Source organism: Phyllostomus discolor, chromosome 4 (genome assembly GCF_004126475.2).
Source record: "Phyllostomus discolor isolate MPI-MPIP mPhyDis1 chromosome 4, mPhyDis1.pri.v3, whole genome shotgun sequence".
NCBI lineage: Eukaryota > Metazoa > Chordata > Mammalia > Chiroptera > Phyllostomidae > Phyllostomus > Phyllostomus discolor.
Genome location: NC_040906.2, coordinates 140,410,888 through 140,435,202, shown reverse-complemented (window position 1 = coordinate 140,435,202; position 24,315 = coordinate 140,410,888). Strand labels below are relative to the sequence as shown.

Genomic DNA, 24,315 nt, shown 5'->3' with positions numbered 1-24,315 from the left:
GGTCAGTGTTAAATGGTGCTATTATATTCAAATGGTCAGGAACAATTTGAATATAAGAATGAGGATTAAGTCATATTACAGAGATTTGAGTAGTAGAATTGTGGAAATAAAGACAGTGAATATGAACACATCTCCAGAAATATATCTGAGAGAGGAGAAAAGAGAGTGGAAAGACCTAATGGAGGGAGGAGTTGATCATGAGGAATGAGGTCACAAGTGCTAGATCTTATGAAATGTGCAACCTTTCTATGCCTTAAAACTTCTCCAATTTGGAAGTTTTTTGTTCTCTGGAATAACTTTTGAAATGATAACTTTTCAAATTTTTCAAAATATTTACTTGTTTTTTATACTAACATAAGATCTAATACAGAATTTTTTAATTTACTATATATCCAATAAATTGAAACCTACCTCAAAAAAGCTCTCTACATACTGCAATATATATACACCACAATCACTAAAGTTATTTTGCTGGGGTACTTTTGGATTAGAGCCTTTCATAACATCTTTGGAAAAACTTCTTTTGCTTCCTTTTTTAACTTCCCATTCCACCTCTAAATACCTGTAATAATGAATATATCATAAGAATATACATATATAAATATATACAATCCTTTATTTCCACCAGAATACAAAGTACAAGGTACAGCTTTGAACTTACTCTCTTAGAATCTTTACAACATTTGATCGAGAAGGGCCTCTGAGCGAGTCCATCAGTAGGATACACGGTCTGCAGGGTAGAAATGACCAACTGTTAACACTTTATAATGTTAAAAGTGTATAAAGAGATGTACATTAACAATAAAATATTCCTTTTGCATGCCTCAGTAAAAGTTGAGGGGGGGACGACAAAATAAAACTATAGACATACCCTAATAATAAAGATCTACAGTTATGTTAAATACCAGATAACAGAATATTAATCTAATTATATCTTAGTTATCAATATATTTCACTGAAGTTCTCCATAGTTGGTTTCTAAAAATACTCCAAAATTTAGCAGAATGGAGTTCCAGCTAAGATGGAGGCGTAGGCAGACACCCTTCATTTCTTCGCACAACCAAAAGGAGGATAACAACCAATCTAAAATCAATAAACAAGCGGAAGTGCCAGAAAAATCAAACTTCATGAAACTCCGACAACCACGGAATTAAAGATACAATCAACTAGACCAACCAGACCAATAAGATGGGCAGACAGAGAGAACCTGCGGAGAAGCAGTGGACTGCATGGGCGAGGCTGGCTGAACAGGAAATTGAGACAGAGAGCTGACTGTGGACTAAAGCAGGGGTTGCCATGGTGGGAGAAACTCCCAGTTGCACATGAGAGTCTGTTGGAAAGTTTGCTAGAGACAAGCAGACGAATTTCACAGTTCCCTCTCTGACCCCTCCCCCACAGATAGCACCACAGGGCAGCAAGGAGGGTTGCCCTGCCCTGGTGAATACCTAAGGCCCTGCCCCCTTACAACTTAACATGGGCCAACCAAAGAAATATGCTAAAATAAAGAGCAAAACTCCAGTGAAAGAGCTAAGTGACGAGGAGATAGCCAATCTACCTGATTGAGAGTTCAAAACCCTGGTAATCAAAATGCTGACAGAATTGATTGAGCTTGGTTGCAAAATGAAAGAACAAAAGAAAGCAACTCAAAGTGAAGTAAAGCAAAGTAGTCAGGGAACCAACAGTGACAAGAAGGAAACCAGAACTCAAATCAATGATTTGGAACAAAAGGAAGAAATAAACATCCAACTGGAACAGAATGAAGAAACAAGAATTTTAAAAAATGAGAAACTTTTGAACCTCTGGGACAACCTGAAAACATCCCAATATCTGAATTACAGGGGTGCCAGAAGGAGAAGAACACCACCAAGGAGTTGAAAACATATTTGAACAAATAATGAAGGAAAACTTCCCCAATCTGGCAAAGGAAAGACTTCCAGGAAGCCCAGGAAGCCCAGAGAGTCCCAAAGAAGTTGGACCCAAAGAGGAAAACACCAAGGCACATCATTATTAAGTTACCCAAGATTAAAGATAAAGAAAGACACAATCTTAAAAACAGCAATAGGAAAGGAGAGAGTTACTTACAAAGGAGTGCACATAAGACTATCAGCTGATTTTTCAAAAGAAACCTTACAGGAAAGAAGGGGCTGGAAAGAAGTATTTGAAGTCATGAAAGGCAAGGACCTACATCCAAGATTACTCTATCCAGAAAAGTTTTCATTTAGAATGGAAGGGCAGATAAAGTGCTTCCAGATAAGGTCAAGTTAAAGAAGTTCATCATCACCAAGCCATTATTATATGTTAAAGGGACTTATTCTAAGAAATTGAAGAAGATCAAAAATATGAACAGTAAAATGACAACAAACACAATTATCAACAACTGAACCTAAAAGAAAAAAAAATGGAAACAAATACCAAGCAAACAACTAAGACAGGAATAGAACCAGAGAAATGGATATCACATGGAGGGTTTTCAGCAGGGAAGGGGAGGGGAAGAACAGGGGAAGACAGGTACAGGGAAGAAGCATAATTGGCAGGCATAAAACAGATGGGGAGAGGTAAAAAATGGTACAGGAAACAGAGAAGTCAAAGTACTTATATGTACAACCCATGGACATGAACTAAGGGGGATAAGCTGGAGGGTTGGATAAAGGAGGAAAAATTGGGAAAACTGTAATAACATAATCAATAAAATTTACTTAAAGAAATTTAGCAGGATGTCAAAACAATTTTGAAAATTTGAATCCATTATATTCCAAATTTCCAAAAGCAAGGCCATGCAAAAGTAGATGAAAATAATCCTATTTTAACGAAAACCTATTACAGATAACAAAACAGGTAATCATCACATACAGGAATTCACTTAGAATCCACTGACTTCTGCAAGATTCCACTTTAAACGTTTCATATAAATCAGACTCAACCTTCAAAATTTTGCTACAAACCCTACTGAGGAAGTCTAATATAGTACAAAATGACCTGGAATGTTTAAAGGTCTAGGGTCCCTCTGGCTAAAATTTTTTATGGGATTTGTGGCAGATCTCTCAACTGTTCTATGTCTCTGCATTTTTCTTATAAATGTTTTCTTTTCAAAAGCTGTTCGTGGAGTTTCAGGCAAAATTTTCTACAAAAAAAAAATCAAAAGAGATGAAGTCTACAGATAGGCAATAATTCATTACCTAAAAAGTCCCTAGTGACAGATTATATTACTTATGAAAATCAATACAGGTACACTCTCATTTGGGGTGGAAGTGTCTGTGTGTGCACACATAGAAAATGAGCAAAAGGAGGATTCAAATGATTACTCTCTCCCCAGTTTGATCCTTAGACATTGGGCATGACCCAGTTTTCCTCTCTGAACTTGACAGGCATTATAACTTTTACTTAAGTACCTGTTTAGATAAAAACTATGTAGTCATGTTTTATTCTATGAAAGTACATAAATAAAAATTATCTTGTAGTTTGCAAGATATATATAGTTAATTCTTACTGTTTACAGATAGTAGGCTTTAAATGCCACTGTCCTACTTCTGAATTGCAAGTGTCATCGGCAAGGAATCCATCATCACTGCTATCATCCTATAAAAGAGAGCTTATTATTAGTATTGAAAATATACAATCTAAATAACTAATAACCTAACAAAACAGCACTATTGAGGATAAAAACCTTTATAACAAATATATAAAAAAAGTTTCTAGCCAGGCGATCAAACACTAGAAAATCTGTTATGTCACTCACTGCAATTTATCTAACGCCACCACAATGACATTGTAATGAAAAGAAACTACAAATCAGAGGTCTCTGAAAAATTGTTACATCATTTACTCAATCTAGAATAAATTTCTAAAAACTGAATATATTATGAATGATTTTTCTCCAATCAAATACTACTGTTCTGACTTTAGTTATTTCTACAAAAACTTAGTTGGCTAAAATAACTGTTTTGCAATAGGATGTGAATGATTTTTATTCATTATTCTTTTATGTAATTTTTTTCTTTTTTTTAAGGATCTTTTTTTATAAATAATGTATAAGTTTTTTTTAAGATTTTATTTTTTATTTTTAGAGAGGGAAGGGAGGGAGAAAGAGAGAGAGAGAGAAACATCAATGTGCGGTTGCTGGGGGTCGTGGCCTGCAACCCAGGCATGTACCCTGACTGGGAATCGAATAATTTTTTAAAATCATAAATATTTAAAGAGTATTTGGAAACACTGTTTTCCTTAAAAAAAATCCACTTCACTTGAAAGAAGAGAGCTTAATAGTATTGTGTCTTATTCTATAAATTATCTTGAATATAAAACAAACCGCTTCTTTTGTTCTGTGAAAAAGTTATGGCAACCTTATGAATGAAATAATTGCTATGACTGAAGAAGCATAAGTGCTCATTACACACCTTAAATGCAATCTGAATGTGTCTGTATGTGTTGGAGAGAAAAACTGTATTTCACAGTCATACACTGTTCACCTTTTAAACATCATAAAATATGGCTTTTGTTCATAAGAGGATTACGGAAGAAGAAACAGTGAAGTACAAAGCTATCTTCACAACTAGATAAATTCATTTTTTCCTAACAACTAAAGAAACAGAGAATTAAAGAAACTGTATGCTGTAGGATTCTTAGAAACTTTTCTCTCAATAGAAAGTCCTCTTTAACTGAAGTTACATATTTTCAATAATATACTTTATTCTGGGTGTTGTAAAGTTCATTAGAGCAAGTGAGACATTAAGTAAATATTAGAGTTGACCTATGTTAGTCTTAACTAAGTATTATCTGCTCCTGCCAAATATATTAAATTAGACAAAAGAAAAAGAATCACTGGGAAAGTGGAAAAAGTAATATAATTTTGCTGTGCTCATGTACCAGATAATCAAAAATTTAAACATCTGCCCTTTGAATTTCAAGTCAGACCAAAGATTAGGAATGGCCCATAAATGATTTGAAAGGGGCGACTACTGGGTTGGCCAAGAAGTTCATTTAGTTTTTTCTGTAAGGTGGCTCTAGTAAAGCTTGGTTGTATTTTACTTCATTTGAAACCATTCTGTTAGATTGTATTGTGACTTCTGTCATATCAGTGTACATTTAAATACACTTACCAAATTGGTGAATTTTTGTACAGCCATTTTAATATTGAAGATAGAAGAGAATACACAACATTTTCAGCATATTATACTTTATTATTTCAAATGCAACTGAAATACAAAAGAAGATTTGTGTAGTGTATGGAGAAGGTGCTGACTGATGGAACATGTCAAAAGTGGTTTGTGAAGTTTCTTGGTACTATTGACATTTTGGCCAAGTAATTCTTTGCTGTCGCACTGTCCTATGCACTGGAAGATGTTTAGCAGCACCCTGGCATCTAGCCACTAGAAGTCAACAGTGGGAGGCAGCTGACATACTCAAAACATCCAAATCAATAAAGTTATTGGTGAAAATGAAAAATGTGTCTTTTATTTTATGGAAAAAACTAAACAGACTTTTTGGCTAACTCAATAAAACAAAACAGCTCTAATACATTTATCCTAGTAACTTTTTAACTGAATACTTAATTTTTGTTTTGAGATAAAATCCAAATCCCAATGCAGGAGTTAGTGGCTGAAGAAACTGCCTACAGGACTCTAAAGAAAAACATTAATTAGATAAAAAAATGAGAACTGTTTGCCAAAAGCAGGTTGCACCTGGTTATCCTGATCTTCCGAGAAGTCAATGAGTTCATCTTCAAGCATTTTACTAGTAGCTTCAGCTGATTCATCATTATAGTTTAGTCTGAATTTGCTCACACCATCTGTATTAATAAGAAACATTAGGTAATGAAAAAGGACATGCATATAACTTATCGTACATAGTTTATAAGATGACAGGCTAGTAATCAATAAAGGACATAGTAATTAAGGATACAAAGTCTGTCTCAGCATGTAATATCCAAATATAAATTACTTTTTAAAAACCCTGGGTTGACATGTCAATTACAGAGTTGCTTCTACTATTCAGACACTGTAATTCATCAAAACTTAAAAACTAGGTAACAATTATATGATTAAATATGTATGTCCATTTAAATACATATATCTGTGTACATATGTATATATAAATAAATAAATGTTTTTGTGCTAGGTATGCCAAATATTTTCAATAACGAAAGCTACAATAGTCAGAAAATGACCTAAGTGTCTAGTAATAATACAGCTACCATACTATATAGAACATAAAATGACATCTTGTACATTTTAAAAATAAAACTGAAAATATGAAAATTGTACAATACAGGGTAAAAATTAACATGATTAAAATTAAGTAAAACAGGCTTGCTTTTGGACAAATAATTTAAAAAATACAAAAATGAAAATAACCTTCATGTTAGGATAGTAGTTATGGACAAGTTCCTTACCTCTGTATTTTTCCTTCATGTTTGGTTATATTCACAGACTATTCAATAAAATAAAACCACACAAGTCTAATGTAGGTGCTGGTAGTATAAAAATTAATGACTCATAAGAGAAATTTGAAATATGTACTTTTAAAGGTCCATTTTGAAAATCTAAATTCTTAAAAATCAGTTATTTTGCTGAAATAAATTAATCACACAAAATGTTTCCAAGGAACATAAATTTACATGAAAACTGAGTCGGGCACTTTATTACCAAATACACCAATCATTTATTATAGAGCATATCATTTCCAGTTTTAAAAAGCATAATTTTAAGATAGGGTAAAATGTACTTTGGCATAGGTTTTTAAAAGGGAATTAAAAATACTATTATAAGATGGAATGAGAAAACAGAGAAATAAAATGTGTTCCTAAAAAGACATACATAATAATCTAAATGTCATGAATGAAAACATACTACTTAAAATAATAAAGTGCTATGGTAAATCCTTTAGTTATGCAAAGAACAACTTTTTCTATTTATATTTCTTTAAAAAATCTGTATGTTTGAAACTAAAAAACCGTATTTGAATAAAATTTCTTCAAACCCTCAAGAAATTCAGAATTAGTCAATTATATCAAGTTATTCTAGCAGCAAATTATTTCTATCTACAAAGCTATCATATAAACATGAAGCTTATATGAAATTAAACTATATGCACATTTTAAAAAATGGATAAAATAATTTAAGTAGTGTTCTCAATTCCTTCAATTATTGCATTCAGTAAACAAGTGCCCTGATATAAACTTTGAGGTGTTAATTCCATCAGCTATTCTCTTAGATTGGTCTCTGTTCCTGAGAGCTTCTCATAGTGAGAGGACTTGAAGATGCTGAGTGTGTCTAGAGTTCAAAATACACATTTTTCATGTTCCATACAAAACAACTATTTCATGTAGAGCTCAAGTGAAAAAAACAACAAATGCAAGTTAGTAATATAGTGATACTACACATTATTATTTTCCTACACTTGACATTAAAAAAAATACACAACCCTAATTCCTGTGATAAGATACAATTCCACTTATTTACTATAGCATGTTATCTGACATCAGTAGACAATACATTAATAACTGTATGTATTTGATGGTTAAAATTATATTAAAACTCTAAAATGCTTCATTAAGTTCTGTCAACTATAGTCCTAGCCCAAACAGAAATCAATTACTGAGATACTAATCACATATCAAAAATTTTTATAAGCTTTTCATATCCTAATTTTTAGCAAAGTCATCATTTTACATAATAGACTGCTTAACCATCCTCCCTGAGGTAGTAAAGTCACCTCTAGAGAATACTCTTATTTAATGTACTTGGTGTATGATACCTTGGAAACATGTGATAAAAGCTATGGGACCTCATTCCTGAAAAGTGAACAGACCCACTAGAGAGCACCATGTTTCAAACTGTGGGACACTATCATTAATGGATTAATTCATACATTAAAGAGAATAAAAAATATCAGTGTATCACACACAGTAGAGGTAAATTAATTTCCCTTAAGGAAGACATAGTTGATACCATTACACATATACTAAAAACAAAACAAAAAACCAAATGCACAAACTATAATAGAAAAAAGAATATCTAGAATAAACAAACATTAAAAAGCAAACTACATAAAACAGATTATTTCTGACTGGTCTCCACTAGCATTTGTGAGATTTTTTACTCAGCTTTAACTGGCTATTACTACAACTTTAAAGACTAGAACATTAATTTGTAGTAGAAGGCTACTAGGAATTTCTAGGGTTTGTGTGTATGAAACTCTAGATTTTGTCCAGTTCCATTGTTTTAACTCATGTATTTTAATTCAGTTTTAATTTGAATTCACATTAAATTGGATGAGATTACTGATCAAAGGGGAACTTAAAAAATAGTTCAACTGGGATATAATCCACATAACATTCCCTTTCTGCCTTTATCTCCCAAAGAGCACAAAGATCATCACTCTAGTACTATTATTAGCTTTATAATAGCTCATTAAAAAGCTAAGTATGTCAACTAAGTATGTCAACTTAGTATGTCAAACCGCAGCTTAGTGTGTCAAAGTATATAAAAAATAAAAATATTTTTATAAGAGCTCAGTAACAGCTTTCTGACTTATTGACATAAGCTGGCAGAAATACCAAGAGTAGGTTCAGCATTCACAGCCTTCTGAATTCACATACTTTCTTCTATGCCTTTCTGATTTTTTTCATACAAAGAAAATATATTAGGATCTATTCACAGTTTAATAAGTTTGCAAGGTACATACTATAGCATGTCATGGGTTTTATGGAGCAGACTATTTCACTTTGGGGTTGGAAAGGAAATTATACAATTGATTTCATATGAAGTATGAAAATATTTAAGTATTGGAGTAGAAACCTCAGGTTTCCATAACAAATGCTAGAAATATGGAAGTAATTCAAGAAAAAATTATTAAAACTGAAGGGAAATAGAGAGAGGCTGGACCAGCACCATCCTTCCCACTGAAAACAATGAAGGAGACTGAGGAATAAGGAAGTAACCTTTAATTTCAATGTCAACAACTATTTTGGAGGAGAAAACTTTGATTTCTGCTTCTGGCCACTTGATTTCCATTTGCCCATCTGTAAATTGAGAAGACTGAACTAATTCACCTTACAGATCTAAAACTGTGTAACTACTGGTAATCCTGAATACAGTAAATTTCCTATGAAATAAAAATAAATCCAAGATTCTATTAATAGAAAACATTTTAAAAGTTCACTCTCTGTAGAGGTGAAGGGAGGAAACTGACTGCACAAGGAAATTTTTTTGGAGCGATGGAAAGGTTCTAAATCTCAACTGTTGTGTTGATTACATGATTATATACATTTATCAAAGCTTGCTGAACTATACTTATAATAAGATGACTGTTACTGTAAGTAAATTATATTTCAATAAATCTGACTTAAAAAAAAAGTGTGCCCTAAAATCTTAATCCTGCTTATTAAAAAATCCAATTTACTTTGAATTCCTTGATTCTTTCAAAACATTTAGAAACATACCTGTATGGTGCATAGAACTTAAATATTCATTCTGTAGGCCATTCTCACTTTTAGTCCTATCAACAACTTTCTGGCATGCAGATTCTCCTTTATTTGATTCTTCATTTTCACTTGCAGTATGATCTATTTTTTTCAGATTACATTTCACACTGCATATGTTTCTCCGATAACGAGGGTCACTTTCTTCCTGTTCAGCACTTGAATCAATTACAGCTACGCAATGCTTTTTGTTTAGCATCTTCTTAATTACAGGCTTGGCAGAAGAGTTTTGTGAACAACTGTCCATTTCACTGGCTGAAGGAGAAGAAATACAACTGTCCTCTACAGTTGAACATTTTTGCATGGCTGTATTTTCATGGTAATGAGGATTAGGTTCATACTTTGGTTTTTCCAAACCAGGGAAACAAACAACAGCCAAAAACCAGTGTGCACTGTAAAAAACAAATGAAACTACTGAATATATTAGTAGAAAAAATGTATTATATTTGGCAATAAATATCAATTGAAATGTTTTCCTAAAGCTTTTGTGAAGAAATTTATTAAGGATGCCCAATTTCTTCAATTCTCAAACTAATCCACTGTTGATAAGATCATTGATTCATTAACAGAATACAATGTCCAGTCAAAAACTAACCTAAGTTTTGTTAGAATTTTGTAGCCTGTATTCATTTTTTTCAAACAATACTTTAAACCTTTTCTTTTTTGTGGAATGAAAAAAAATTTTTCAGGTAATTTAACAAAAAGTAAATTGTATCACTGCAATTCAAAATCCCCATCGACCTTCCCTTTGCCTTATTTACCGTATTTTTCAGACTATGAGACACACTCCCCAAATTTGGGGGGGAAATAGGGGTATGTCTTATAGTCTGAATGCAGCTTTATATTTACATTGGTAAAATGTTATTTATGTTATTAAATATTTTACCACATTTTTTGCTTCAAAAATTTTTTGCCTATTTTCCTCCTCTAAAACCTGGGTGTGTCTTATGGTCTGAAAAATACGGTATGTCAAAAGCTAGAAAACTATCTAGTCTTAGGATTAAAATGTCTTCAGAAATATAATTAGACTATTAATTTTGAACATTTTCTAAATACTATACATACAACTTTTTAAAAACTTTAACCATGTCTGTTTTTATCTAACTGATAAGGTAGGAATGGCTTAACATTAAAAGTATCAAATAATCCTGTCTCATGCTATACTGAAATGTAAGTACACAAAAATGAAATACCATATCTAATCTAATCATTGTAATGGAACTTAAAGTATTAGTAGAGTTCCAGCTATCAAGTGGATGGATGCTAATGATATAACTGAATTCAGGTATCATAGCTCCCACCAGTAGGATATAAACAATGAGTAAGAAGCTATGCAGCTAATAATGCCTAACAGTCATTAATCTAATGAAGAATTTTATTAATGTCCTCTAGGCAGTGTTATGTGCTGTGATAAAATGAACAGGCCATAGATGTCATATAGTATTTGTCATATTTTGTCATGATGTCACAATATTTGTCATATAGAAAGATGTTCAATAGCTATTTTCTGAATGAAAAAAATATATTGACATGGATAAAAGTTATGCTACATTCTGATTTCTGCAAAATGTTATATTATCCCAAGGTAATCCTGAGAAACAACCCTGTCTCTTCATTGGACAGCATAAGCAGAAAGATCAGAGGCTGGCTTCATCCTCGGTATTTAAAGGACAGATGGAGGAATGTTTCAAATTATTAACCCCTCTGTATCCCGGACACAGGTCAGGGTAGGGTAGTAGAAATAAGCAGCACACTAACTTCCTCACTTCAGCTCTAAGACATAGTTAATTCTAGGTCACATCTCAATTTCAGAAGAGTTCAAGTACAAAAGAATGTGTTTTAAATTTGATTAGAATATAATACATTGATTCTCAACCTACAGCTATAACCTAAGGCTATCACAGTGTATAACATTTCTTAGTTATGACAATATGGATATAAACCATGAATTTTCTAATGCCTCACTTAAAAACCAGGTGAAAGGAGAAAGCTCAATGAGATACACTGAAATCACTTTCAACCTCTAAGAGCCAGGGTTTTGCTTTTATGATCCTTTTAAAAGCGGCGACATTGAGCTTAAATCACCAGTGGGAGATAAGGCCAAACAGGTAATTTTCACTTAATCTGGAGATGGATTAGATCTAAATATCAAATTTCTGCCCCTTCCCAATTACTGTGACAATTTTTAACAAGTAGCCTTTAACTTAAGAGAAATTACCACTAAGAAATCGAAAATAACAGATAAGTATATGGCAGTCTACGTATATAATCAGTGTATACAAGTATTTGTGGCTTTACCTCTTCAAAAAAACAGAAACAAAATGTTCCCTTATGATTTGGAGGCTATTCTTCCATCCACAAATGGCATAGTACTCTCTCAGAATGCTTTTCTGACTTCACATCTTTATTCCTTCTCTACTTTTCACCAAGATTATTGGAAGTATGATCATGGTCTCCTTCCATGTCAGATACAGTGACTAAGAGGGATGTACCTCTGCTGTTAAACTGTGTGCCTCTCAAATTATATTTCTATTTAAAATTTTAATATTCGCTTCCAACAAATGGCTATGTATATTTTTCATTTCACATAGTAGGCAAACCTTACTTTGAGAAGAATGAAGAAACTAAAGATTAGTTTTAATATAGTTTTGAAAAAGTTGGGCTTTCCATAACCAATGTTTTAACCTAGCCTACCCATCTTGGGCTGAACTAATTAAAGAGCACAGATCTTATAATTAAAACAGGATTTTAAATAAATACAGCTCGATTATACTATACAGTGAATTTGTTTTTCATAATGAGAAAAAAATATTCAGAAGCCAGTCTGGTACAGTTGGGCTTATTAGACATAAACAATCTCACTGAATACCAACTGCAGACAACATTACTCTGCAACCATAATAAAGTAAGACAAAGCAAGGCCATTTCAAAATTTGTCTAAACAGAGACAGACAAGGTCACAATACAACTCAAAAGATATCAAAATATCCTTTTCTGCTAAATGAGTAGTTGCTACTTCTTTATCCAAGCAAACTACTGCTTCCTAGATCTTCCCCCATATCACCAAAACAAAGCCAAAATTCTGTTATAGGCTCTTTCAAACACACTTTCACTGAGCATCATGGGCACCCACAGTACGTGTTTTCCTTTGATATAAGTAATGAGCCCAAAGTTATCCAACTACAGGTATTCTCCTGGGGGTCTTTGGCTGGAGGGCGTAGGAAAACAACAACAAAAAAGAAATACAAACACACTCAAGTCTAAATTGTATAATAATACTATGCTACACATCAACGCCTCTCTAGCCATTGAGGTGAGCAATAACATAATTTTTTTAACCACCCCCTTTTAGTTAGAAAATAGTTTTTTGAGTAGTCAGCAAGGTTTTCAATTTGAAAAAATAACATCAATCTAGCCATCTTTTCTTTTTCTTGGTTAAGAACTTAAGTGTCTTAAGCTAAAAATTCAGATTCTTCCACAGGAACTAATTATCTTCCTGTATAAAGTAGTGGTGCTAGACCACAAGCACCACTTTGTAAAAATGACATTATTCCACAATGACCATTAAAACAATTAGAAAGATCTCTTGTCAATTGTTTGTAAAATTTAATACCTTACATGGTTTACTGGAAAACTGCATTAATTTTCATAAAATAAGCAGTATAATTATAGATATAACAAATTTCAAGAAGTTTAAAAATGAATGGATTCTTCACATCCTAAACACATTTTCTAAAAATTGCCACCACATTTACAGAAAGGGAATTCTTACTCACGCTTCATTAAGTGGTACAAAAATAAAATCCTTCTCAAAGATATCTACATGCCGGGTCCATGTTTTTACTCTCCCATGCCGCTTTTGCTGTATTCTGTAAGACAAGAGATACACTTCTGAAATGTTCCCAGTGCTTCAGCATATATGCAACAATTTACAAATTATGAATATTAAGAAGTTTACAAACCAAACAGTTTTATAAGATGATTTAACAAGTTGAGGAAAGAAAACAGACATCTGAGATAGAGCTAGCAAGGCGTGAAACTGCCCATCACTGAATATGGAAGAATAACACTTAATTCCTGTTACTACATACTAGGATAAACCAGACTAGTATTGTTTATTATTGCAAAACTGGCATGAGCAACCATATTGAGAAGCAAATCAGACCATGACCTATGGTAAGTGAGAAGAGAGCAGAAAAGTATTATCTTATAGTAGATGAAGAAGGACTGCTCTGACCATTGGTTAAAAACAACCAATGTCACACAGGCTGGTGTGGTTCAGTTGGTTGAAGCATCATGCCCTAAAACGAAAGGTTGTGGGTTCAACTCCCAGTCAGGGCAAATGCCTAGGCTGTGGGTTTGGTCCCTGGTTGAGGCACATATGAGAGGCAACCAATCAATGTTTTGATGTTTCTCTCTCCCTCCCTCCCTCCCTCCCTCTCTCTCTCTCTCTCCCCACCCCCATCCCCTCCCCTCTAAAATCAATAGCCACGTCAATGTCATCAAGTCTAAGATGCAAAATTAGGAATCACTGAACTAGTGGATAATACTATTTATATTATGCACAGCAGCCATCAATTCAAAATACTTAACAGCACTCATGATAAAAATGTACCAACTCTCTGTGTGTATCTTTTGACCAATTACCAGCAAGTATTAGAACTGGGTATGATCAGTACATGGAGAGGAATTATAAACAAAGTACTCAGGTCTAATATGTAGAATAGTATTTCCTTAACTTATCTGAGAAGAATCATCCAAGGAACTATTAACAGTATAGATTCACAGGTTCCTCTCTTAGATAGTATGGATGGAATGTCTAGGTAAAACAGAGCAATCTGTATTTAATAAGTATACAAGTTATTTTTTTTAAACCACCAGGCATATTGGGGAAATACTGAGCTAAACATTATACCTAAAACTTCTATTAATTCCAGGTATTCTTAAGGGTTTAGAATATTATAGCTATTGAAAATAAAATTTTTAAGATTACTATGGATATTGATCCACATTTACATTGGATTCAACCCAATGTTATGATTTTGCTAACTGATAACAAATTGTGTTGCCCCAATACATACAAGTGATTTTTTAATACATTAAATGAGTGATTTATTACACACATCTGTTAAATATTTTCCAAGAGCTTGACTTACGATAAGTTAGTTGTGTCATGAAGATTTCTCCTCTCTCTCTGATTAAGGCGTTTATAGAAAAAAGAACTGAATATATGAATTCGGTCAGCATCTTCTTTCTTCAGTTTTTCAAGCACCAAATATCTATTTTATAAAAAAAATAATTCCAATACAATGAATTTAACAGTTTACTTCACACTAAGAGTAGTCAAGGCAGTGTTTAAATTACTTAGTCACCATCAATCACTAAGGAGACAGTAACCTACAAAGGAGTTCCCATCAGACTGTCAGCTGATTTCTCAAAAGAGACCTTGCAGGCAAGAAGGGTCTGGCAAGAAGTATTCCAAGTCATGAAAGGCAAGGACCTACAACCCAGATTGCTCTATCCAGCAAAGTTTTCATTTAGAATGGAAGGGCGGATAAAGTGCTTCTCAGATAAGGTCAAGTTAAAGGAGTTTATCATCACCAAGCCCTTATTTTATGAAATGTTAAAGGGACTTATCTAAGAAAAAGAAAGTAAAAAAAAACATATATAATAAAATGACAGCAAATTGACAATTATTAACAACCATACCTAAAACAAAACCAAAAGAAACTAAGCAAATAACTAGAACAGGAACAGAACCACAGAAATGGAGATCACATGGAGGGATAGCAACAGGGGAGTGGGAGGAGGAGAGAGGGAAAAGGTACAGAGAATACACAGCATAGACGGTAGGGAGAAAATAGACAGGGGGAGGGCAAGAATAGTATGGGAAAAGTAGAAGCTAAAGAACTTATGACACATGGACATAAACTAAAGGGGAGAAATGTGGGTGGGAGGGGATGAAGGGGGCAATGGGACAACTGTAATAGCATAATCAATAAAATATATTTAAAAAAAGAAAAAAAGTGATCTTATATTGGTTCTAACTTTTGCTTGCCTTAGATGCTTTTTCTTTAAGTTGACATCAAAACAAATAGCAATAGTTCCTTTATGTCATAAAGGGAAATTATGATATATTAAAATCGTGTTTCAAACTCCCTTAAAGGAGCTATGCAAACTCAAGCTCATGACTATATTTATTTTACTAAAATGGAGATAATCTGAAAACCTTATGTAATCTTACACAAAAACAGCCAATATCGCAGAGGGAAAACCTTGAGACATATCATTTTTAACACAGTATTTGATAATTCCAAAGCTCAAGATCTGATCAAAAAGACCTAACTACAGAATTTCTTGGTTTAGGGCAATTCAGTGTGCCCCCACAAATGAAATTATAAGACAGTGAATCAGCTCATGACATAGTTTAAATCAATCACCTCTGCAATACTATATTCAAAAACAGAGTATGCACTAAACTACATTTGAGTCTAGGGACTATAACATAATTGGCGAACCATGCAGCTTTCACCAGTCCAAACTACAATGGATACTTTATAGAACTGAATCAAATACACAAAGGGATAATTCAACTTAAAAAAGGAAAGTTATTTTAAGAAAACTGACTCTCAACTTCATATATAGACAAAACCATACCTTCTAAAGTAACTAGTTTGTCTTTCTGATCTGATATATACCTACAAGTATTTCTGTGACTATATAGTTGTCATTTTAATGTACATATGTTAGAACTATTAACTTTAATTAGAAAGGCCACACCTCTTATTTTAGAATTAAAGTGAAAAATTCAGGTTTATTACAAAAATCTTGTGGGAAATTCTTCCATTTGGGTGCATTTTTTGTATAAATCATTTAAATATTGACTGTCATGGTGAAGCTGTTCACTTGGTATTTTATAAATTGGACAACCTAACAATCAAATCGTGACTTCTTTAACTATAGGATGAAGTTAAAAAATGATTTTAAGGTTACTCTGAAACTCTAGTGACTTTGAATGTAATTTTTATAAATGTAATTCTTTTCTTCTCTGCATTTTATTAACATTTTCTAGGTGCCCTTCTACTTCTTATAATATTGGCAAATTTTGTTTAAAAGTTTGTTTCTAACTTGTAGAGTCAGAAATAGAAAAGAATGAGTAGCTTCGGTAACAGCCAAATAACTGATTTTTTAAAAAGATTTTTAGAGAGAGGGGTAGGGAGGAAGAGAGAGAGAGAGAGACATCAATGTGTGGTTGCCTCTCTCATGCCCCCCAATGGGGACCCTGCCTACAACCCAGGCATGTACCCTGACAGCAGCCCTTTGTTTCACAAGCTGGTGCTCAATCCACTGAGCCAGGGCCAAATAACTGATTTTAACAATGAAGTTTAAAAAAATTCTCCTTTTTAAAATTCACTTCTAAGAATGTCACAAGACAAATATAAACATGGATTTTTTTCAAATCATGCATTTTGTTAGTTTTTTTTTTTTTATTTGGAATACTGACTTTCATCAGAAAAGATAAAACTTGCAGTAAATTCAGTTTATTATATAAAATTTGTTTTAAAGAGTAACCATAAAATATTAAGGGATCTCCTGAAAATATAAAGAATTTCAAGAGTATAAACAATTGACTGTAAAATGTCTACTGTGATATAAAATTATATACTATTTCAGTGTGAAATGGAATAAACTAAAACATAAAGTATGAGTTCAACTTAGTTTCTAGATCTACCTATATGATTTCAAAAGGCAGAAAGTATTTTAAATAAAAAGACTTAAATAGGTTAAAAGCAAAGAGATAAAGAAATACATAACATGGAAACATAAACCAAAAGAAAGTGAGAATAGCTATATTCATTTTGCACAAAATGGGCTTAAGAGCAAGGAAGATTTTCAAGAATAAAGAGGGATATTACATTAATAAAGGGCTCATTTCTCTAAGAAGGCATAAAAGTGTATGTGCCTGATGACAGCCTCAAAATATGTAAGATAAAAACTCACAGAACTAAAGTGAGAAATAGACAAATTCAGACTTAGAGTTGGAGATCATCAACCTTCTCAATAATTGATAGAATAGGTATGTAGAAATCAGTTAAAGACAAAGATGAGTTGAATACAGTATCAAACAACTTGACCTAATTGACATTCACAGAATACTTCATCCAACAACAGCAGTGTGTTCTATGTATTCACTTGAAACTTTTCAATAGCTTGGTTCATTAAGTGTATAGTAGGATTAAGAGATAAGATTTTTTAATTATGAAAAAATACACAAAATTTGCAATGTTAGCCATTTTTAAGTGTACAGTGCAGTAGTGTTAAGTATATTCCCAATCTCCAGACCTTTTTTAACTTGCAAACCTGAAATTCTATATCCATTAAATAATAATTTCTTGACCCTGATAACCACTATTTACTTTCATTTTCTATGAACTTGACTACTTCAATTACCTAACTGTAACTATACAGTATTTGTATTTTTGTACTGGCTTACTTCACTTTATATAATATTTTCCAGATTCATTCATGTTATAGCATGAGATAGGTTTCCTTCTTTTTTTTTTTTTAAATTTTTATTTATTTACTTTTAGAGAGGGAAGGGAGGGAGAAAGAGAGAGAAACATCAATGTGCAGTTGCTGGGGGCCATGGCCTGCAACCCAGGCATGTGCCCCGACTGGGAATCGAACCTGCGATGCTTTGGTTCGCAGCCTGAGCTCAATCCACTGAGTGAGCTACGCCAGCCGGGGCGGTTTCCTTCTTTTTAAAGGAAGAATAATATTACACTGTATGTATATACCACATTTTATTTACCTACCCACCTGTCAATGGACAGGGTTGATTGCTTCTACATTGTATCATTATCTACACTGGACAGGGTTTGGGTTGTTTCTACGTTGACTATTATGAATAAATGCTATTATGAACATGAGTGTGCAAATATCTCTTTGAAACCCTACTTTCAACTCTCTTAGACATATACCCAGACATGGGGTTGTTGTATCATACAGTGCTAGTTTATTTATAATTTTTGAGAAACCACCATACTGTTTTCAGCATTGGCTGTACCATTTTATACTCCTACCAGCAGTATAAAGGGTGCCATTTGTCCACATTCATTTTGGTTTTGATTTATATTTCTCTGATGATTAATAATATTGAGGATCTTTTCATATCCTTGGTGGTTTGTATGAAATAACATCTTTTGATTTAAGTATTAAGAACTTTGAACTTGTCATTAAATGTCAGGTTGCAAAGGGATCTACATCTGCAAAATTAGGCATTTAAAATCTAAAGCAGTTTCTCTTGCCAGCAAGTCTATGACACATTTATAATTTACTAAAACATACTCCATTACTATCAACTCTTCAAAAAAAATAGTGTCTTTGAAAGGGGGGTATAGTTAACATAAATAGGAATACAGTATCACTCCTTGATGTTAGGTAAATCCTGTTGGTAGATGGGGTTGTCACATTCTTTTATGTATCATTGTTGATTTTGTTTAGTTGTTCTATCAATTGTTCGATTGTTGAGAGAGGGGAATTAAAGTCTCCAGCTATATTTGTGAATCTTTCTGTTTCTTACCTTCCTGCCTTTTAGATCTTGCCATTTTTGCTTCACATATTTTGTAGCTCTGTTGTATGCCACATACCCAATAAGGACTACTAAGTCTTCTGGGTGGAATCACTCATTTATCACTATATAATGTCCCTCTCTATTCCTGATAATTGTCTTTGCTCTGAAGTTTATTTTATCTGATATTAATATAGTAACTCCTGCTTTCTTTTAATACTTGCATGCTGTATCTTTTTCTATCCTTTTCCTTTCAACTTATTTGTATCATTATCTACTAAGTGTGGTTTTTGGTAGATAGGAAAAAGTTAGGCTGTATTGTTTAATCCACTCTGCCAACAAATTTTCACGAGTTCATAATTGTTCATTAAATAATTTTATGGATGGTTTCTAATCTTTCTCAGATAATTCTAATACCTATGCTATCTCAGTGTTGACTATCTATTGGTTGTGTTTTCTCATTCAGTTTGAAATCTGTGGTTCTTAGTAAGAAAAATAATTTTAAATTAAAATCTGAACATTTTGAGTATTATAAGACCTTGAATTTCATTTAATTTTTGTGTTTAACCAGGCTTTCTCTGGCACACACTCCATAGTTTGAAGTGGGCACCACTTCATTACTGCCAGGTTGGTGGTGGAGATTCAGGTTCTGTACTAGGCCACCATTAACCTGAAAGGGCTCCATGTTACTGATGGATAGGGGTGGAAGACTTCCCACTAGGCCTCCACTGGTACCCTCCACTGGATGGAGATGGGGAAGAATATCTCATTACCCCCATGGACCAGGGTGAAGTCTGGCTCTACAATGGATTCCAGTTAGCTTAGGGTCACTGTAACTGCAAAGTTACTTAGCATTTATTGCCTTAACCTCTGCTGTACTGATACCACTAAATGTATTCTCCTTTAAAGCTTTCACCTTCCTTCATTTTACCATCAATCTCTCTGGATTTTTTCTTCGTACCTCTCAAATACCTTCAGAATTTATTCATGGGAGCCGCTTTCCTCCCTGTTTGTCTAAATCTACTCCCCAGGTTCTGTCTTTATAGCTCTTTTTTTCATTTTATATCTCTACCTAGACAATTTGATCGATTCTCATAATTAAACTACTACTTGCAAAGTAAAGCCTCCTAACTATATGTCTCCAAGCCAGAATTCAACTGACATCCAGAACCATATAGTTAACTGTTTATTGACACTGTCCCTTTTATTGTATCAGACACCTAAGAAGAGTATCCCCCATCCCATACCCAAACCTCTTCCACTTCTGCATTCATTGCTTCAGTTTGTGGCAAAATCATTTAGTTAGAAAACTAGGAGTTTTCTCCTTAGTTAGAAAACTAGGAGTTATTTGGCACCCATTTCTATCCTTCTTAACATTCATTCATTCAGGCCTGGAGTCCTGCTAAACAGCCCTACGTCTTAAAACATTTCATTATTTCCTCTTCACTTAAACTAAAATGATTTAATTAGGCTCATATCACCTTAACATTCTTTAAATCATTTCCCATCTAGATGTCTACAATAAAAATGCTTGTCAAAATGATCTTAAGGAAACCCAATTATGGTATCACTTCTCAGATCAAAACTATCACTCTTTATAACAATGTTTTCTTTACTGGAACAATGGACTGCAACCACTAATACGCTATAAAATCATTCAGCAGCTTTCAACAATCAAGAATTTTTTTAAAATTGTTTTGTTCTATGAAATACATTTGAATGAACAAAGCATTGGAGAGCATCAGGCACACGGATACTTGTTTTGTTTCATATGTACACCATTTTATATCACAAACCAGTAAACACATACAAATTTATACATGTATAAACACACTGCACATACATGTATATGCATGTGTATACTGGGTCATGATGTAAGCTCTTCCAGGAAAGCTTCTTGGTCTCTCATATTTCCCAACCTCAAAAAAGAATGAAGAATTCTTTTTCTATTATGTCTTCTACCAATGCTTTAATCCCATATGTGTGTTCCCTACAAGACCATAAACTTCTAACATAGTACTTGGTACATAGCTGGTACTTGGTGAACATGTACTGAAGTAAATAAGTAAAATCATAATTTTGTGCTTGCTCAAGAAATGTTTGCCTAACCTAGGGTAGTAAAAAATTTTAAAGGCTTAAAATACTATAAAAATAATAACATAATAAGCTACCATTTAAGAACACTTTGCATGTGCCAGAGATTTCTCCTAATGCTTAACATGTATTATCCTATTTAAGCCCTATAGCCCTTTCAGATATCATTATTCTCCTCATTTTTAAAATGAGGAAGCACAGGTAGAGACATTAAATAACTTCCCATACTAAGTGGCAGTGATGAAATGCAAATCCAAAACTGTGTTGACTCTAGAAAACAAAGATATATATTACAGGATGTTAAAGATTCACTGAAAGGTTAGTAGAAAATTAACTTACTTCAAATAAAAGTCTATAATAACATCATTTAAAAATTCTCCTTCACTTAGACAGTGCAGGTCCTCATTAGTAACGGAGATACCTCCCTTAGCTGGAGGTGGTGGATATACTATCAATCTGTAACAAAAATGTTTTTAAACAGCAGATTATCAAATATATATGTATATATAATTACAATGTAGTAAAACAGAAAAGAAATTTAAGAGTGTTGCAAATGTAAAGGAATTCTCTCACTTTTCTACAGGGCCCATGAAGATGGTGTGACTTTCTCCAGTTTCTTCTTCATCATCAAAAAACTGGAATTCTTGTTTGTTTTTAAGTTGTGTTTTAGATTCCAGGGGCACCTGGAAAAGGAAATTAAATAACTAATTCACAAAGTCAGTTGGAAAGGTTTTCAACAAAAACAGCAAGCATGAAGCAAGAATGCTTTTTTAAAAAAATTATTTTATTGTTAGCCCTGGCTGGCGTAGCTCAGTGGATTGAGCGCGGGCTGAGAACTAAAGTGTCCCAGGTTCGATTCCCAGGCAGGGTACATTCCTGGGTTGCAGGCCATAACCCCCAGCAACCACACATTGATGTTTCTCTCTCTCTCCTTACCCGCCCCCCACTACTGTCCCATGCCCTATCCACCCCCCACATCCCACATTTAATCCTTCCCCCACTCCGTGGTCTTTGTCCAAGTGTCCTTTATACATGTCCCTTGCCTTGACCCTTCCTTTTCTTTCCCTAGTTGTCTCCCTCCCTACTCCCCTCTAATCACTGTCAGTTTGTTCTTTATTTCTATGTCTCAAGTATATTTTGCTCACTTGTTTGTTTTGTTGATTCTGTTCCACTTATTGGTGAGATCATAAGGTATTTGTCTTTTACCACCTGGCTTATTTCAATTAAAATATGATGGAAAAAGTATTTTCCATCAAAGTTAAAAGTATTAACTTTATTTTTTTAAGTTAAAATAATAAACAGGAAAAACTAGGGTCCACTTTTTTTTTTTTAATCTGTAACTTCTGGTTCAGTAATCTTCTTCCAATTTTTGTAACAATTATTTTTTATATCTTGTCTCTCTAAAATCTCTACCCATAATAAATTAGATTATATTAATAAAATCCAAAGAACAGAAACAGTATTTTTTTCTTCTAGCAGTAGAGGCCTACCTAAGTTCAGTGGCTAGGCAATCCATACTGTGTGAGCATAGAGGCTGAGGGAACACAAGTCAAATGAGCTTCAGTCCCAAGTGAAGGAAGAGCTCTTTTTTCTTCTGAAATTATCTCCTACAGAGAATTCTGCAAAGTAGAAGAATGACTCCCCTTCCTTCTTCTGATCATTTCTTCAACCCACTAACTATATGAATAGCTCTTCTCTGATGAGGCCAGGTTGAAAGGCTTTAAGTGTTCCTAATAAATTAACTCAGCAAAATTTAGCTGCTGCAGTAGGGGACAAATTCATAGAGTATTTAAGTTATATTTGTATTATTTAACATTATACTACATATTACAATAGTACTGTGGCCTTTGGTTCAGGTGGCTTCAGAGTTACCTACTATATTACTTATTCTAAAATTAGCTACACATGCTGAGAGTCAGTACGGGAAGTATTCTTCACATCCCAAGTTTTCAACAACGTATGCATACGTTACATATAAATACATCAGGGACCAAAAGTCCTTTGTACTGAAGCCTATGGAATCACTGGGAGCCACCAGCAAATTTAAGAAAGGGGGTAATAAAAGACTGGAACATAGTAGTGTACGTAAATGTAAGCTGAAAGTGAGAGAAAAAGAGATGAAAAGTGAAGACAAAATAGGGTATGGAAAGGAACTAAAAATATTTCTGAGACCTGTGTCAAGTACTATTTGTGTCTTAAGTCACCTATTCACTATTATATTTTGACACAAGACAATTTACAAATTGCATATAAAAGCAAATAATTCTGAAGTGGGAATAAAGAGGATCTAACTCTGAAATGAGTAGTACAATAAAATATATTTCCCTTTAAAGCTACCTGTTATTTAAGATTGTATTTTAAAAAATTAAAAAACATAATTACATTTTTAATTTTGTTTTCTTTTTGTACACAACTTCCTTTGATGCTTTCTTCATAGGTTCTTGTACAGGCAACAAGCCTGCTATTGGCTTCTTCAAAGGGAATTTTTGCAAAAAAATTGGACACATTATTCTTTTTACCAATTGCAGCAATGATACTTTCAAATGCTGTATTTGTTTGGTGATCAAGGCCATTTTGAAAAATTAAAATTATATATTGTCCTTCCAAATCTGAAAAGAAATTAATATAAGTTTAGAAGACAAAAATACAGAAACAGGGAGCTATTAGAAAAGTAGTAACAACTAGTTATTCCAATCACATCACCAGAAATCCTGGTATCAATGTTCAAAACAATGTTTGGCATACAGTGGATTTACAATAAATATAAAATAAAGACCAGTGACAGTGTTACCTGTCACATAAATTATGAAGAGAAAGAAATCAGAACACATTACTCTAGCAGCAGCTGAAGAGTGAATCTATTCATGGGTATAACTAATGTGCTTCATCTAATAGTATCCTAAATATATTTATAGTTTTAAATATATATCAATTAACATTTTTGTCAAACACAAGAAATTTCCAAGTGAATTGATAGTATCTCTACAGAATTTGACTGTAGACACTGCTATTAAGTAATGTGCCAACTCTAGCAGCTTTACTAGTAGCTATCATTTATTCATCATTAAGCTGAAGCAGCAATTACTGCTGAAAAGTATTTATTTTATAACTGGTCATGCTATGCCATAAATGATAGAGGTAAATAGAAACAAACTGAAGAACCACATCATTTATT

The 24,315-nt window shown here is 33.2% G+C and overlaps 1 protein-coding gene across 8 annotated transcripts in view; it reads right to left on the bottom strand.

Annotated features, from left to right (window-relative positions):
• Positions 1-24,315, bottom strand: part of SENP6 (SUMO specific peptidase 6) — a 112,643-nt gene that overhangs the window by 5,256 nt on the left and 83,072 nt on the right. For 6 of the 8 annotated variants that reach the window (XM_028510889.2, XM_028510890.2, XM_028510888.2 and 3 more), the window contains 10 exons: positions 23,523-23,749; positions 21,714-21,823; positions 21,480-21,596; positions 14,632-14,754; positions 13,252-13,344; positions 9,437-9,867; positions 5,676-5,782; positions 3,488-3,576; positions 662-730; positions 412-562 (listed from right to left, as the gene is read on the bottom strand). In XM_028510889.2, coding sequence (XP_028366690.1) covers positions 412-562; positions 662-730; positions 3,488-3,576; positions 5,676-5,782; positions 9,437-9,867; positions 13,252-13,344; positions 14,632-14,754; positions 21,480-21,596; positions 21,714-21,823; positions 23,523-23,749 — 1,517 coding nt within the window. The remainder of the gene's footprint in view (positions 1-411; positions 563-661; positions 731-3,487; positions 3,577-5,675; positions 5,783-9,436; positions 9,868-13,251; positions 13,345-14,631; positions 14,755-21,479; positions 21,597-21,713; positions 21,824-23,522; positions 23,750-24,315) is intronic. The other 2 variants (XM_036024366.1, XM_036024364.1) reach the window with 2 other exon arrangements.